At 37.7% G+C, this 14,986-nt stretch overlaps 1 protein-coding gene across 2 annotated transcripts in view; it reads right to left on the reverse strand.

Annotated features, from left to right (window-relative positions):
- The window catches only part of LOC136256652 (tudor domain-containing protein 1-like), a 50,179-nt gene that overhangs the window by 23,287 nt on the left and 11,906 nt on the right, over positions 1 to 14,986 (reverse strand). For both annotated transcript variants that reach the window (XM_066049629.1, XM_066049630.1), the window contains exons 10-11: positions 13,244 to 13,416; positions 13,126 to 13,197 (exon numbers count right to left, since the gene is read on the reverse strand). In XM_066049629.1, the coding sequence (XP_065905701.1) occupies positions 13,126 to 13,197; positions 13,244 to 13,416 (245 nt within the window). The remainder of the gene's footprint in view (positions 1 to 13,125; positions 13,198 to 13,243; positions 13,417 to 14,986) is intronic.

Genomic DNA, 14,986 nt, shown 5'->3' on the forward strand with positions numbered 1-14,986 from the left:
TTTTCTTGATGCAGTAAGTGTGGATTCACCATCAGTCATAATATAATTTTTTTACATTACATTTTACAAAAAAAGTTAACAAACAAATACACACACACACAAAAAAATGGAATTTTCAACTAGAGTAGGGACTATAGCACAATGATAAAAAAGTACTGAAACAAGGTGTAGTGCATGACATTAAATCACAGTAAAACAATAAGAATTGTTATATTCCTACTGTGTTCAAGATACCATAATGGAAATGCACAGTAGGGATATAACACTTCTTATTATTTTACTGTGGATTTCGAGCACTACTCCAGCTTGTTTCAGTACTTTTTATCGATGTGTTATGGTTCCTTCTCTAGTTGAAAATTCCATTTTTCGTGCGTGCTTGTGCTAGTTAAATGACCAGCTGGTATTGATAAATCAACTGTTCAAAAATTGCTAGGAATCGCTCAGTTAGATCATGAACAGCCAAGCTGTGAAAAACCGTCATCACTAAAACTGATCGGTATTAACATCATTGCAGCCATTTCTTGATCGCGACTATTAATTTCCTAACTTTCTTGGAGGGCCACACCCTTTTTCAGAGCTTGGGTTGTTTTGGTATAGAGTAGATATCACTTATTTTAGTAATTGCAAGTCCCAAAGCCAGTCTATAGTTAGCTTTGATGCTTCCTTTTAACTTGCTTTTTTTTTTATTACAGGAATCATTGAAGACTGTGAATTCATGTATTTATTGTAAATTTGAAACTGAATAAAATGATTATCATGTTGCTATTTGGGTGACTTGGAACCTGTACAGCGTGTTATGTAAGTATAGCTACACCACCTACAACAAGATCTACAGGGTGATTTTACAAGGCTGAAAGCTCTACAGGGTGACTTGTTTGTAGTTGAATTGACTCTCTACATGGTGACTTAATTGAATAAGAAGAGAAAATGATGAACTTTGAAAGCGTGTATCTCATTTGGAATGGAATGTGCATTATTCTGAGGAAGTTTCCACAGCAAAAATAGTTAATGTTTACACACTATCGATCTATGAATACGTAAAAACGGCATTTTCTTGGTTCCATAAACAAGTCTGTCACTTTCTGCACCTTGGCTGCACGACACACTACTGTGTGTCTTAATATAGCCCATTTAGAGCACATTTTTTTTGACCATTTCTAATACAACACACATAGAATGTTCTAGAGAACAATATAGAATTTCCACTGATAAATATAGACCTACGAAACTATAAAACTTTATCATGTACTAAACTAGAGCTTTCATTGTGAGTAGAAATTAAGTGAGATAAGCAACTGACAGCAGCAGTGGAGCAGTAAAGGGTTTGGGAATATAGGTATGGAGATCCCTAGTTCAAACACTGGAGAAAATTTTTGTGCAAGTTTATTACTTCTCGGTGACTGTTGTATATACAAGTACAGTGAAACCTGTCTATTCCAGTCATCATAGGGACAAAATTTTCTGACCTCAGTAAGGAGGTGGCTGCATTATACAGGTCACTTTGTACATAGTTGGCACACGTGGGGATTTTTAAAATGGCCAGTTTAGACAGGTGACCTCTTTATACAGTGACCTGATTAGACAGGTTTCACTGTACACAAAAAAATTGGAATTTTCAACTAGAGTAGGGGCCATAGCACATCAATAAAAAGTACTGAAACAAGCTGGAGTAGTGCACGATATTAAATCACAGTAAAACAATAAGAAGTGTTATATCCCTACTGTGCAGTTCCATTATGGTATCTTGAGCACAGTAGGGATATAACACTTCTTATTGTTTTACTGTGATTTAATATTGTGCACTACTCCAGCTTGTTTCAGTACTTTTTATCAATGTGCTATGGTCCCTACTCTAGTTGAAAATTCCAAATTTTTTTGTATACTTGTTTGTTAACTTTTTTTTGTAAATAATTATTATGACTGGTGAACCCACGCATACTAGGGCTGGGCGATAGTGCATACATATCGATATTGCTACGATAGCATTTCTTCAATCGTTCGCGATATTTTAAAAGCACACCTATCGATACTATAAATATCGATACTCGGACGAAAGTAGTAATAGCGATAGCTGTCTGTGAAATGTGTAGTGCTTTCTTTTGCTGATGCACAAGAGCAGTTATCGCTTAAGCTAACTCCCCTCGTCATCGACTTTCGATCCGGTGTGATGCCACGAGTTTCTATAAGCATGCACATTATAAATAAAATATGGCGGATGAACACGAGGAGCCTGTTGAATTCAGTTCTGAGTCTTCTGACAGCGAAAGTGATGTGCAAAGTATGAGTGGAAACTTATAGCCACTTGAGGGAGCTACTAGCGTCGTCTGGAAATTCTTCGGATTTGAAGCCGACAATGACGGAAGGATTTTAGTTGCTGACAAAAGGAAACGTAGAGCAGTGACTTGTAAATGATGTAAAAAGAAGTTGAAATATACTGGTGGCACTAGCAACTTACATTTTCACTAGAGAGAACATCACAGAAGTGAATATGAAGGAGCAGTACAGGCGAGTACGGAGGAAACGCCTCAATGTAGCACGAAGTGGGTCGTGTTTGCACCAGTTACCCCACAAATTACTATCCAAGATAGCCTTGCTAAAGTGATTCCTTTACCGCATAATTCAGAAAGGTACAAAAAGCTTACAAAGGCTGTTTGTTATTTTATATGCAAGGACCAACAACCTTTAGACACCATTAACGACAGTGGGTTTAGACACATGTTGCGTGTATTTGAGCCTCGTTATACTCCTCCGGACCGAAAGACTATTGCATTGAACCATATTCCTACCATGTATGATGCTGTCAAAGCAGATATTACAAAACAAATTGCTGATGATGTCCAGTACTTCAGCATCACAACAGACCTGTGGTCTTCACGAGCTAGACACAGCTACATAGCTGTTACACTCCATTATTTGACAGTGTCATTTGAAATGAGGTCACATTTGGTTGAGACAAAGGAGTTTGCAGCAGCTCATACCGGTGAATTAATAACTGAGGCATTGGAAGAAGTGCTGTCTGAATGGAATTTAAGTCATGAAAAGTTAGTGGCTGCAACCACAGATAATGGATCTAATCTTGTTCGTGCCATGGATTTATTAGGTTGGACACGTATCAGTTGTTTCAGCCATACAATTCAGCTTGCTATTGAAAAAGTTATGGATATTCCACGAGTAAGTAGAGCTGTTGCTCGTTGTAAACAGTTAGTGGGACATTTCAATCATTCTTCAAAGTCATCATACCTATTAAAGCAAAAACAGTATGACTTGAAACATAAACAACATCGTTTGATCCAGTCTGTGGCCACCAGATGGAATTCTTCTTACTATATGATGGAGCGCATCTTAGAACAGCAGTAGCCTCTCTCAACCACCCTATCACAGCTACGAAAAAGTGATCTTATGCTTACAGATTCAGACATTAGCACAATGTATGATTTTGTCCAATTCATGAAACTCTTTGTAGAAATGACCAAAGCCATTGGGAGTGAGAAATGGGCCTCCATTTCATCAGTTCGACCACTTATTTATCAGATAACAAACAAATATTTACCCTGCTCTGAGGATGACAGTCCTTTGGTGAAACAAATGAAACAATAAATGAAAACCAAAGTGAATGAGTATTATGGAGATGGTTGTGACTTGGAAGTTTTAAATAAATGTATGCTACTAGATCCTAGATTCAAAAATGTTTCATTTGCATCTAGTGACATTCTACTTGATGAACTAACAGAAGTAGCCAGAAACAGAGTGAGTGTTGCTGCCACTGCTTCTAGCTCACACGTACCCTCGTCAAGTGCCACCACCTCTAGTACTCCTGTGTCAAGGCATAAAGAAGGAAAGCTAATGAAATTATTAGCTGACATTGTTCATACTCCAGATGATTCTCTTACTAACCCTTCAGAAAAAGCTAAACTAGAATTACAGAGGTACTTGTCCGATGTCATCACAGATCAATATGATGAAAAAGGACGATTGGATCCTTTGAAGTGGTGGCAATTGAATGGTGTTCGTTACCCCTGTGTTACAGTACTTGCTAGGAAGTATTTGTCAATACCAGCTACGTCTGTACCACCAGAGAGAGCATTCAACTGGACTGGCCACTTAGTCAATGAAAAAAGAGCAAGTCTTTTACCAGATACGGTGAACATGCTTTCTTTCTTAGCAGGTAATTTAAAATGACATTGTGATGCTTGTTTGTTTTTTTGTTGTTGTTAACACTTACCTTGTAACTATTGGGTACTTTTTTTTGTCAGCAACTTGTTCTTTGTAACTTATTACAGTTTTGAAAATTATGCTAAGTGTGATCTAGTAACTATCGCAGTACTATTGCCTATCGTGAACATAATGTTTACTATCATTTGGACATGCAAAATGTTACTATCGCCCAGCACTAGTAGCAACTTGTTGAAAGCATTTTGGGTCGATCTGAAAGCTTGTTTGGGCTTAGTTTTACCTAACCAATACTGCCTCATTGTCATCAGGGAAATTGAGGTTGGTTTTTTGGGTGATGTTATTTCGTGGGCCACCTACTCCTTTGTGGTCCCTTCTATACAGTACTATCGTACTGTGTGATAGAGTATATCAATCAAGTTTGTTTCACATGTTTAGTATTTCCTTAGCTAATACTATCATTACTTTCTAACCACAAAAGATTTGCACTGTAATAGTTATAGTGGTACCTTGATTATCCAAACACCGATTAATCAAACTCTTGATTATCCAAATACCAAATCGACTACTTAAGTAGGGTAATTTGTCAACAAGTGAATGCTTTATTAGAGTAGTTGAGCAAAGCTCTGTATATAACTGTATGGATGTTCAGTTTTACGTACTAATCGATTATATGAACATCCTTTTCCCTCAATTAGTTTGGATAACTGAGGTTCCACTGTACTTCATGTACTGAGCGATTATTCCATCAAGTGGATGACCCTGTAGGCATATGTTGCAGTATTCAAAATGTGTTGCATTATGCTCTTACTGCCCTCCAAATTTGAAGTCAATCAACTAAAGCATGCACTAGATATTGCAATTTTTTTAATACAGTGTGCAAAAGTAGAATACGGAAGATTAAGAAGAAAATAAGACGAACTTTGAAGGCTCATATCTCAGTAATGGCTGGGTGGATTCAACTCAGATTTGGAATAGAAGGTGCCCTACCCCGAGGGAGTTTCCACAGCAAAACTGGTTAATTTCCGTTCAGACACTATCAAGCTATGGATGCGTGAAAATAGCATTTTCTTGGTTCCTGTAAATACACTTTTGTCTGTCTCGTGTCCGCACTAGCTGTACTTGGCCACATCACATATTATCGTGTGTCTTGATATGTGAGCCGCTGAACAAAAATCAGCAACTATTGCAAAATTCTTTTGCTTTGGTGTGCACTAAAACAAAGCTCAAACCAGTAAAATTTTGGATTCACCTGTTCATGGAGAGCAAGAAAATCTGTTTCATGTTTGTACATTAAATGGCACATCAAGTTATGGGCGTTTATTTACAATGCAGTAGAAATAACTTTGCCATCATTATTTCTCTGTTGGAATGACCTTCTTCTTTGTCCACACAGAGAAGTACATGGAAAACACTATACCTTGATTCAGTTGATTGATTTGCCAGTTCATGGTGAACAGGCTGAGCCCTTTGTAGCTTGTTTCAGGTATGATTGATGATCAATCAAATAAATTCCTGTAATTAATTTGCTGTATTGGTGCTACACAAATCAAATTTGTTGCTGTTTGAGACTGTCTAGCACTATAACTCCAAGACTATTCATCATAAATAAACTTTGGCTGTCCACTCCTTTGTTACTGTAGACAACAGGGAAGTAATAAAGTGGAATTCAAGAAATGTGTGATAATAAGCGGTTATTGCTCAGCTGATCACATATGGTAATATACTGTGTAGCATACGGAACTAATACTGTTATGTGTAATGATGAATGGAACTTGGAAATTTTCGAGGTGTAGGGTAGTTTGTGATCAAGCTTATTAATAGGTCATGAACAGGAAGTAGGGCTGGGCGGTATTGAAATTTTACTATCACGATATACCATGGGAAAAGTATCACGATATTCTTTTCAATTGTTTTCTCTACCATCCAGCTATACTTGCCTACACAAGTGACATAACTTGCAGAGGCATAACTGCATGGATATACAAAATAGTGATGCACCGCTAGTATCAGTATCGGCCTTATTTTGGCAGTACCAGACTTGTATCGGTAAAGCTATCAATGCCTGATACCAACTGATACTTTAAATGATGTCATTTAATTGCTTTTCAAGATGGCGGCATACGTAGTGCATCGAATGGAGTTGAGCAAGAGCTGATATAAGCCATGAATTCTTTGAAAGAAGCCAGTACTAGCATTATTAATATAGTGGAAACGGCAGTAAGCCACAAAATAAGATTCGTACCATATAATGGAATATTTCTGAAGGAGTTTAAATTTCGAGTTATTCGAAGAACACAGCTTCTAAAAAAATTTAGCTCTTCAAATATAAAGCTGCCTTGTGCTATATAGGTTGGACAAATTCTGTCTACTAACAGAAAGTTTACATCTTATTGTCTCAGGTAGAAGAAATGCAGAATGAATAGATATCTCTTTCCGTACCTAACCAACAGCTTCACTTTCTTTAATAATGCTGCAACCGGCAGCCACGCCCCCTGGCAAATCAATCATGAAGATTATTCGTTTCCCATTACTTTCCTCTAGTAATGCAGTCCACATTTTCTTATAAAATACAACAACCCTTTTCCGGCCTCAAATGTATCGGTATCAGGTCAGTAGTGAAAAAGTGGTATCAGTGCATCAAATAACATGTACATGACATAATGCCATTCATTGAACTATGCATGGAGATACAACATCAGATAGACTTCAATTTTGCTAAGTGAAGTGAGGATGTGCTTTGTACACCCAAGTGCATATCTGTTGCCATGCGTGACAAAAAGCTGAAGCTCATATTGAGCTTTGCATCACCCACATATAATGCTACAACGTTTGCTGTAGAAATATTCCTTCCTCAATAAAAAAAAAAATCAGCACTTTACATCAAGTCCACAAAGTTCCTTATCGCATTGATAAATCTGTTGGTACTTTCATACAGTATTTACATGAATGCTCTATTAGAGTATAGGTGACTGCTTTATTAGAGTATCTTGATCTTTTAATCTTTCAAGAGGTACCTCTGTAGATCCTTCCCTGGGTCTACAACCTGGATCTTCCCAGATCTGGAACTACAATAGACGTCCTGCCATGTTTACAGTAGGTTACTACAAGTATACGGATATTTACTTTATGGTACTTATATGAACACCATCGTGGTAATTACGATATCACGATAATATAGTTTCTAAGAATTTTTGACGATACTGGCATCATTCCATCAGAATATCATGGTTTGATGATATAACTGAGATACCACCCACCCCTATGTGGAAGGACTCAGTAAGCATGGCTATATAGTTTTTAGCGCAAATAATAAAAATTAGGGCTTAAATGAATAGCCGAATATTCGGATTAATATTCTCTTGCATTGCACCCACATAATAAAAATCAACTAGCGATTATTCGCACGTGATCATTTATACAGTGTAGCTGTCAGCAATTAATACATGCTAATGAAAGGAAAAGACTGTGGTGACAAATCGAAGAATTAAAATAGCATTACACAGTCACTAATTGGTGAAGATGTACCAATGCTGTGGTGAATCGCCGTAAGCACAAGACTTCGTATGGAATTGTGGCTCACTCCAGGTACTTCTACTTTGTTATAAATACTTTCTATCACAATATCACTGCGATAATCCTTTCAGAAAGGGCACTACACTATGTTTTTCTTCTCAGTAATATATTCATGGAAGCCACAAACCTGTTTGTGGGCATTTATAGGCTTCGATCTTACTGGATTGCATTCATGCAATGAAACCTTACACCAAATATCCGAATAATTTTGCAACGGCTAAGCGAATATTCGAATACAGGAAACTATTATTTGTTTGAGCCTTAATAAAAATAATAACATGAAGATGAAGGCAAATTTCAGTTTTGTCCCAAATATACATACTGTTTCCTTTTCACTTGATCAAGACACACGATAGAGTGCCTTACGGCCAAGTACAGCCAGTGCGGGCATGTGACAGACAAGTGTGTATTTTACAGGAACCAAGAAAACGCTGTTTTCACACATTTGTAGCTCGATACCATTTTCGCTGTGGAAGATCCCTCGGGATAGAGCACCTCCCATTCTAAATTTGAGGAGAATCCACCCATCCATCATTGAGATACGCGCCTTCAAAGTTTGTCTTATTTTCTTTGTATTTTACTTCTCAATCTTCTTTTCGCACAATTTATAAAAATCATAGTAACTCGCACATGCTTTGGTTAATGTAGTTAAAATTTGGAGGGTGATAAGAGCGTAATACTGCACATTTAAAGTCCAATTTTGGTACAGATCAGACAAAGAACAAGGGAGTTATGCGTGATTTTCAAAAATCCTCAAAAATCCTAAGGCAATTTGTTGTCACGTCTCAAGGGTAAACTACTTGACAGAATAACTTGAAAACCGGTCTGTACATGGAGTAACTATAGTAGCACAAACCTGTTGTGGTTTGAAAGTAATCGCACTAACAGTCATGGAGTTATAACAAAAACACCAACCATGTGTAAAATGTGAACAATCGAGTTTTGTTTAAATTATTTTACCAGCCAAACTAGGTAATGGAATCAGGTAGAGAGGTAGTAACAAGTCACTCTATTAGAACGTTCAGTTACAATCAGATCACCATGTAGAGAGTTCAACTACGAGCGAGTCACCCTGTAGAGAGTTCAGCTACAATCAAATCACCCTGTAGAGAGTTCAGCTCCAAAAAAAATCACCCTGTAGAGAGCTCAATTACAAACAAGTCACCCTGTAGAGAGTTCAGCTACAAAAAATCACCTTGTAGAGAGTTCAATTACAAACAAGTCACCCTGTAGGTCACCCTGAAGGGAGTTCAGCTGCAAACAAATCACCCTGTGGAGAGGTCAGCTATAAACAAGTCACTTGTAGAGTTCAGCTAAAAATGTTACCCAGTAGAGCATTCAGCTACAAACAAGTCAGCGTAGAGAGTTTAGCTACCAACAAAACACCCTGTAAAGAGTTTATTTATAAACAAGTCACAATGTAGAAATTTCAGCTACAAACAAATCACCCTTGAGCCACAAACAAGTCACAGAGTTCAGCTACAAACAAACCACCCTGTGGAGAGATCAGGTACAACAGTTCAGCCACAAACATGTCATCTGTAGAGTTCTGCAAACAAGTCACCCTGTAGAGATTTCAGAGTCACCCTGTACAGAGCTCTGCTGCAAACAAGATACCTGGTAGACAGTTCAACTACAAACAAATCACCCTGTGGAGAGATCAGCTATGAATTACCTATGAAGAATTCAGCAACAAACAAGTCACCTTGTGGAAAGTTCGATCACAACATTCATTAGAGTTTTTGCAAAAAACATGGACAATCCCTATTATGAACCCACTATTGTGGTTCATGAGGACAAAGTGTAGAGCAGATATTTGTCGAACAAGTCACATCCCACCCATCAGTTTTGTTGTTGTGGAGTAAAATGGTGGCCATGCGCTGCTTCGTTTGGCCTCTAGTCTTGCAACTGTGGTCAGGCAGTGATGCAGATCAAAATATGGGTTTGAAAAATTCTATAACCAGTCGCCTGTAAATATCACGAGTGTGATAAATATCACGAGTGTTGTATTGGAAATTTACCATTTCCAATACAACATTTATCCCAAATTTCACTGCTACCCATGCTATTCCCAGTTAATACCATACTCGCTGCATATGCGCATGCTGTGCATTAGCTTTGCTATGTACGCAATTTGTCACTATGTATTAAACAGGCATCGACACTAATTGGCGCTACATTGTTAACATAAATTCTAGCCAATGAAATTGCAATTACAACTTTTTCACTGCTGTCAGTGAAATACGGGATAAATTTCACTGCTACTATTGAGACTTTTGTACAGGAAGTGAAACAGGTATGGTATTAGATATCAAATGGAGTAAGACTATTCTGTAATGGTGATTTTTGTCACATATGATAATTCTGTTGATTTTTAGATGTGGCATTTTTAGCAATGCATGTCAAATTTGGGGGGGGGGGGGGGGGGGGGGGGTCCTACTAAACAGTATGGTTCAATTAATCCAATAGAATGTACAACTCAGACTAAATACTCTAATATAACAGTCAAGTACTGTTCGAATAGCATGATTGGTTGATCAATGACTGGATAATGAAGAGACCATTGTACACTTGTTTTGTAACAGTTCATAAATTCAAAGGGCACCAGACGTAAGAAGCCATATAGTAATTACAATGCAAACCATGTGTCCCTGCTGTGGAACATACGTAGAAACTAAATAAAACAACTACAGTGGAGAGTCACCCTTGACTATCCGACCACCAAAATGGCTGTTCAATTAAAATATTATATCAACAGGTGTATGTTCTATTAGAGTAATAAACAAATGTTCTGTATCTTAATGAACAACTATTTGGTTTTCAATTTTACCAATACCCCCTCCCCCATATTAATTCCTGCACATTCCTTAGTGGTCCTACACATGGTGAACAATGCATGAAGCTAGCCTAGAATCCATCTCCTTTATATCGACTGCTAAGAGTTGTGGTGCAAATATTGCGCTTTATTCTTACTTGATAGACAACAACTAAACCACTGACAAGCAGTGATATCAAATATATAAATTATTACAAGAAGCCAATCCTTTGCACTTCAAGGAAAAAGAAATAGGACACAAAGGAGCACAAGGTAAGCACGCATTGTGCTTACTCTGGTATGCATACATCACTGAAGCAGCACCTAACAATGAAAAAAATTATCCCTGTGCCTTTAGCTGTTATTGAGTAGTCAGTCGGTCGGTCGGTCGGTCAGTCAGTCAATAGAAATAATATGTACCAAGGGTGTTAGAGTTGGGGATGTCCAAAAATTATGTTGGTAGTAGTAGTGTGTCTAAAGCAAACCCAGCATGCTAATTCTAGGGTGATCAGTGGGCATGCCTCTTCCAGGGAAAGTTTGAAATTTAGGCATCAGTAGATCAAATTTAAGGCATTTTCAGTGTGACTGTTGTATTAGAGTGACTGCTCTATTAGAGTATCTCAATCTTGACCAGTTTCTGGAGTCACGTGACAACCATTGCACAATACAACTTTGAATTGGGGGTGCTCAGCACTCCTAGTAAAAAAGTTTGAGGTGATAAAGTACCCCCAGCACCCCCTTTTCCAACACCTATGATTGTAGCAATATATATCGGAAGCACTTTGGGTCACACTGCAAGCACTTTTGGGCTTGGCTATACCTAACCAGTACTGCCAAGCCTAGCCAAGGTGCCATGAAGGTATTGTGAAGCTAGTTTCTGGCCAGTATTTTCCACAAAAAAAAGTTCAAAACCTTCATGATCCCTACCACTACTATACAATAGTACCATGCTGGCCACCTTGCTAGGTCCAGAAAGACCACCTTCATGGCCAGTGGCCACATATTGCATGACCAAACTATGACAATATTCTCTCAACAAAGGGGGCTGAGCAAGCAGTAAGTTGATAGCCATGGTATCACTGCAAAAGTTGCCGCTCTAAAGTGCCTAATTTAGTTACCAAAAGCTGTATAACTGTACCTTATTACTCAGACAACTTCATGCTTTCACCATGCAGCCATTACGCCTCTGGGTAAATTCTTAATAATAGGCTTCTTGAAAACCTCAAAAATCAGGCCACTTTGTTTTATGGCAGTAATAGGGCCACCTCATTAATGGAGCTACACTTATTATGAGTCCCATAAGTGGCTGCCTTATTGTAACAAGGTTTCACATATTAACACCAACATCAAAAGTCATTTATTTACCACATCAAAATAAGCTCCAGAGTAAATGTTTCATTAGAGCAAGTGTATGTTCTATTAGAGTAGTTGAACAGAACTCTGTATATAAATGAATGGGCTTCATTTACTCGAACAAACTTATCTGAACACTTTTATGATTAAACAGGCACACAGGTGTTTGAATAATGAAGATCCTACTGTATTTACCTGTGCTCTAAAAGAGTGTACCGTATTTATCTGTATTAAAGCCCGGTTCAAATAAATGCCCAGTCCTAAATAAATATGAGGGGGCGCTAGCTTATATAACTATTGTAAGGCCATGTATGATGAGATCACAATGGCTTAATTTATAGAACAAGGCTTGCTACAACTAATGAAACACATGACTTATCACAAGGATGTCAACAGCAGCTACTGCAAGGAGAAACAAGAAGTTTCAGCTGGTTCACGATTGAAGTTTTGTATTATTGGGCTGTTGTCCCCATCGTGAAAACATCAGTGTTGGGCGTAACACGTTACATAATATTATTACTTTATGCAGTAACGAAGTAATATAACGTGCTACAATTCTTATGCTAATAATATCTAATCGACAGTTACTTTACATTAGTAATACATTACTACAGTAGCGCATTACTACTCGTTACTGTAATACAGTAGGACCTCCATTATCCGAACACCTGTGTGCCAGTTTAATCATAAAAGTGTTCAGATAACTGAATTTGTACGGATAAATGAAGCCGATTCATTTATATACAGAGTTACATTCAAATACTCTAATAGAATATACACTTACTCTAATAGAATGTACACTTACTCTAATAGAATGTTCACCTAACGGCGAAATGCTCTAATAGAGCAGTCACTTATACTGTTTGGATAATCGAGGTCCAACTGTATTATTACCTAATGAAGCACTAAAACTGTATTACCTAATGAAGTACATGCGTGTACTAACACGTTACTTACTGTAATATTATTACCTAACGAAGTTCCTTTATACATTGTGTAATATGTAATATAACATAATATTATAATATTATTACTAGTTACTTTTAAACTAAAGTAATAACTGTAACGCATTTCATCGCAGTGGCAGTAACGAGTAATAAGCAATATATTACTTTATAAAAGTAGCTGGCCCAACACTGGAAAACAAGGCTAAATTTTCCACAATAGAAGTTTCTACATGTTTTCATGTGTCTATTACTACTCTAACAGACCTGTATTGGTCATAGCAGTCAATTTGTCCAAACTTCAATACTTCACTCTTTGCTGACTTGTCCAAACAGTAACTATGGCAACCAAATATGATCATGTGGTCACCAACATAACTCTCACTTGATTGGCTGCATCTCATCACAGTGTAGATAGGAGTCCATCTTGAGGACTGATTGTAACTTGACATGTAACAGTTCCCTGTTCTTTACTAGGGCTATGCTGTCTCCTAGGAGACGTTGGGTATCGTTGATTATCTTGGTAGCTGAGTCGATATTATCTTGAAGTGTTTTGTGCTATAAAAGTATAACGACACCTCACTAATAAGGCTACCTATCAGCTATGGGGAATGGCATATATGCATGGCCTCAATAACAAGTGGTCACTACAATGAGGTGGTCTTATTAACTACAAGTACATAGAAAAATTTGGAATTTTCAACTAGAGTAGGGACCATAGCACATCGATAAAAAGTACTGAAACAAGCTGGAGTAGTGCATGATATTAAATCACAGTAAAACAAGAAGAAGTGTTATATCCCTACTGTGCATTTCCATAATGGTATCTTGAGCACAGTAGGGATATAACACTTCTTATTGTTTTACTGTGATTTAATATCATGCACTACTCCAGCTTGTTTCAGTGCTTTTTATCGATGTGGTATGGTCCCTACTCTAAGTTGAAAATTCCAAAATTTTTTGTGTACTTGTTTGTTAACTTTTTTTGTAAATAATTATTATGGCTGGTGAGCCCACGCATACCGCATCTGAAATGGCACGTGTGCCCCAGCAATATCAATTATCATCTGAAAAGTGACGTATCCATTACACTTCGTTGTCAGCTACGTTCAACCCATTACACAGAATTTTGGAACAATAACTGTTTGAAAAGCACCTCTACAATCCATGCATACCGAAAGAAGAAATGGTGCTCATGCACCCCAGTTATATCAATTATCGTCTGAAAAGTAAAGTATCCATTACACTTTGTTTCAACCCGTTACACAGCAGTACGAATCGAGAACTGTTCGAAAAGCACCTCTGCAATCAAAATAGCCAGTATGAAAAATAAGGATGATTTCTGTTACGAAGGGAAGCCATCACGTGCTATCGCCAAATTGATACTTTTCGCTGTCAGCAAAGATGAATGGGACGTAAAAGAGGACACTGGTAAGTATAAGTCCATGAAGAATGTATTGTACATACCGCGGTATGCCAAAAGGCACCTCTCGGGCCGAAGCGACATCAAACAGTGAAAAAATCAAGCCCGTTTCCTTAGCCGTTATCGAGTTACGATTGTCTGAAGGCATCAGTCAGTCAGTTAGGCAGTAGAAAATTCCGTTAAATAAATTATTTATAAAATTCAGTAGCAACCTGTTGAAAGTGTTTTGGGTCGATCTGAAAGTTTGTTTAGGCTTAGTTTTACCTAACCAATACTGCCTCATCGTCGTCGGGGAAAATCGAGGCTGGTTTTTGGGTATGTTATTTCGTGGGCCACGCCTACTCCTTGTGGTCCCTACTATACAGTACTATCGTACTGTATGATAATGAAGTGACCTTTGGGTCATTCCAACAAGGAATTTAGGGTCACCTCCCAGATTTTGACGAAGCTTGATGTGCTGTGATGCTATGCAAACTTTTAGCTCCATATACCCCATAGTTTCTGATTTATGGCTACAAATATTTTGAATATTTCATAAAAAATTGGTCCATGTCTAGTTAGACTCTATTTAGGCTGTTTTGGGTGGGTAATACGTAAATCTCATATACTCCACCTTGTTTTCTAATATACTCCACGCCTTCAGGCACAATATAACATATGCTCAAAATCTAGGTTTATCCAATCGCCATGCATTGTTCACGTGCA

This window comes from Dysidea avara, chromosome 5, assembly GCF_963678975.1.
Source record: "Dysidea avara chromosome 5, odDysAvar1.4, whole genome shotgun sequence".
Classification (NCBI taxonomy): domain Eukaryota; kingdom Metazoa; phylum Porifera; class Demospongiae; order Dictyoceratida; family Dysideidae; genus Dysidea; species Dysidea avara.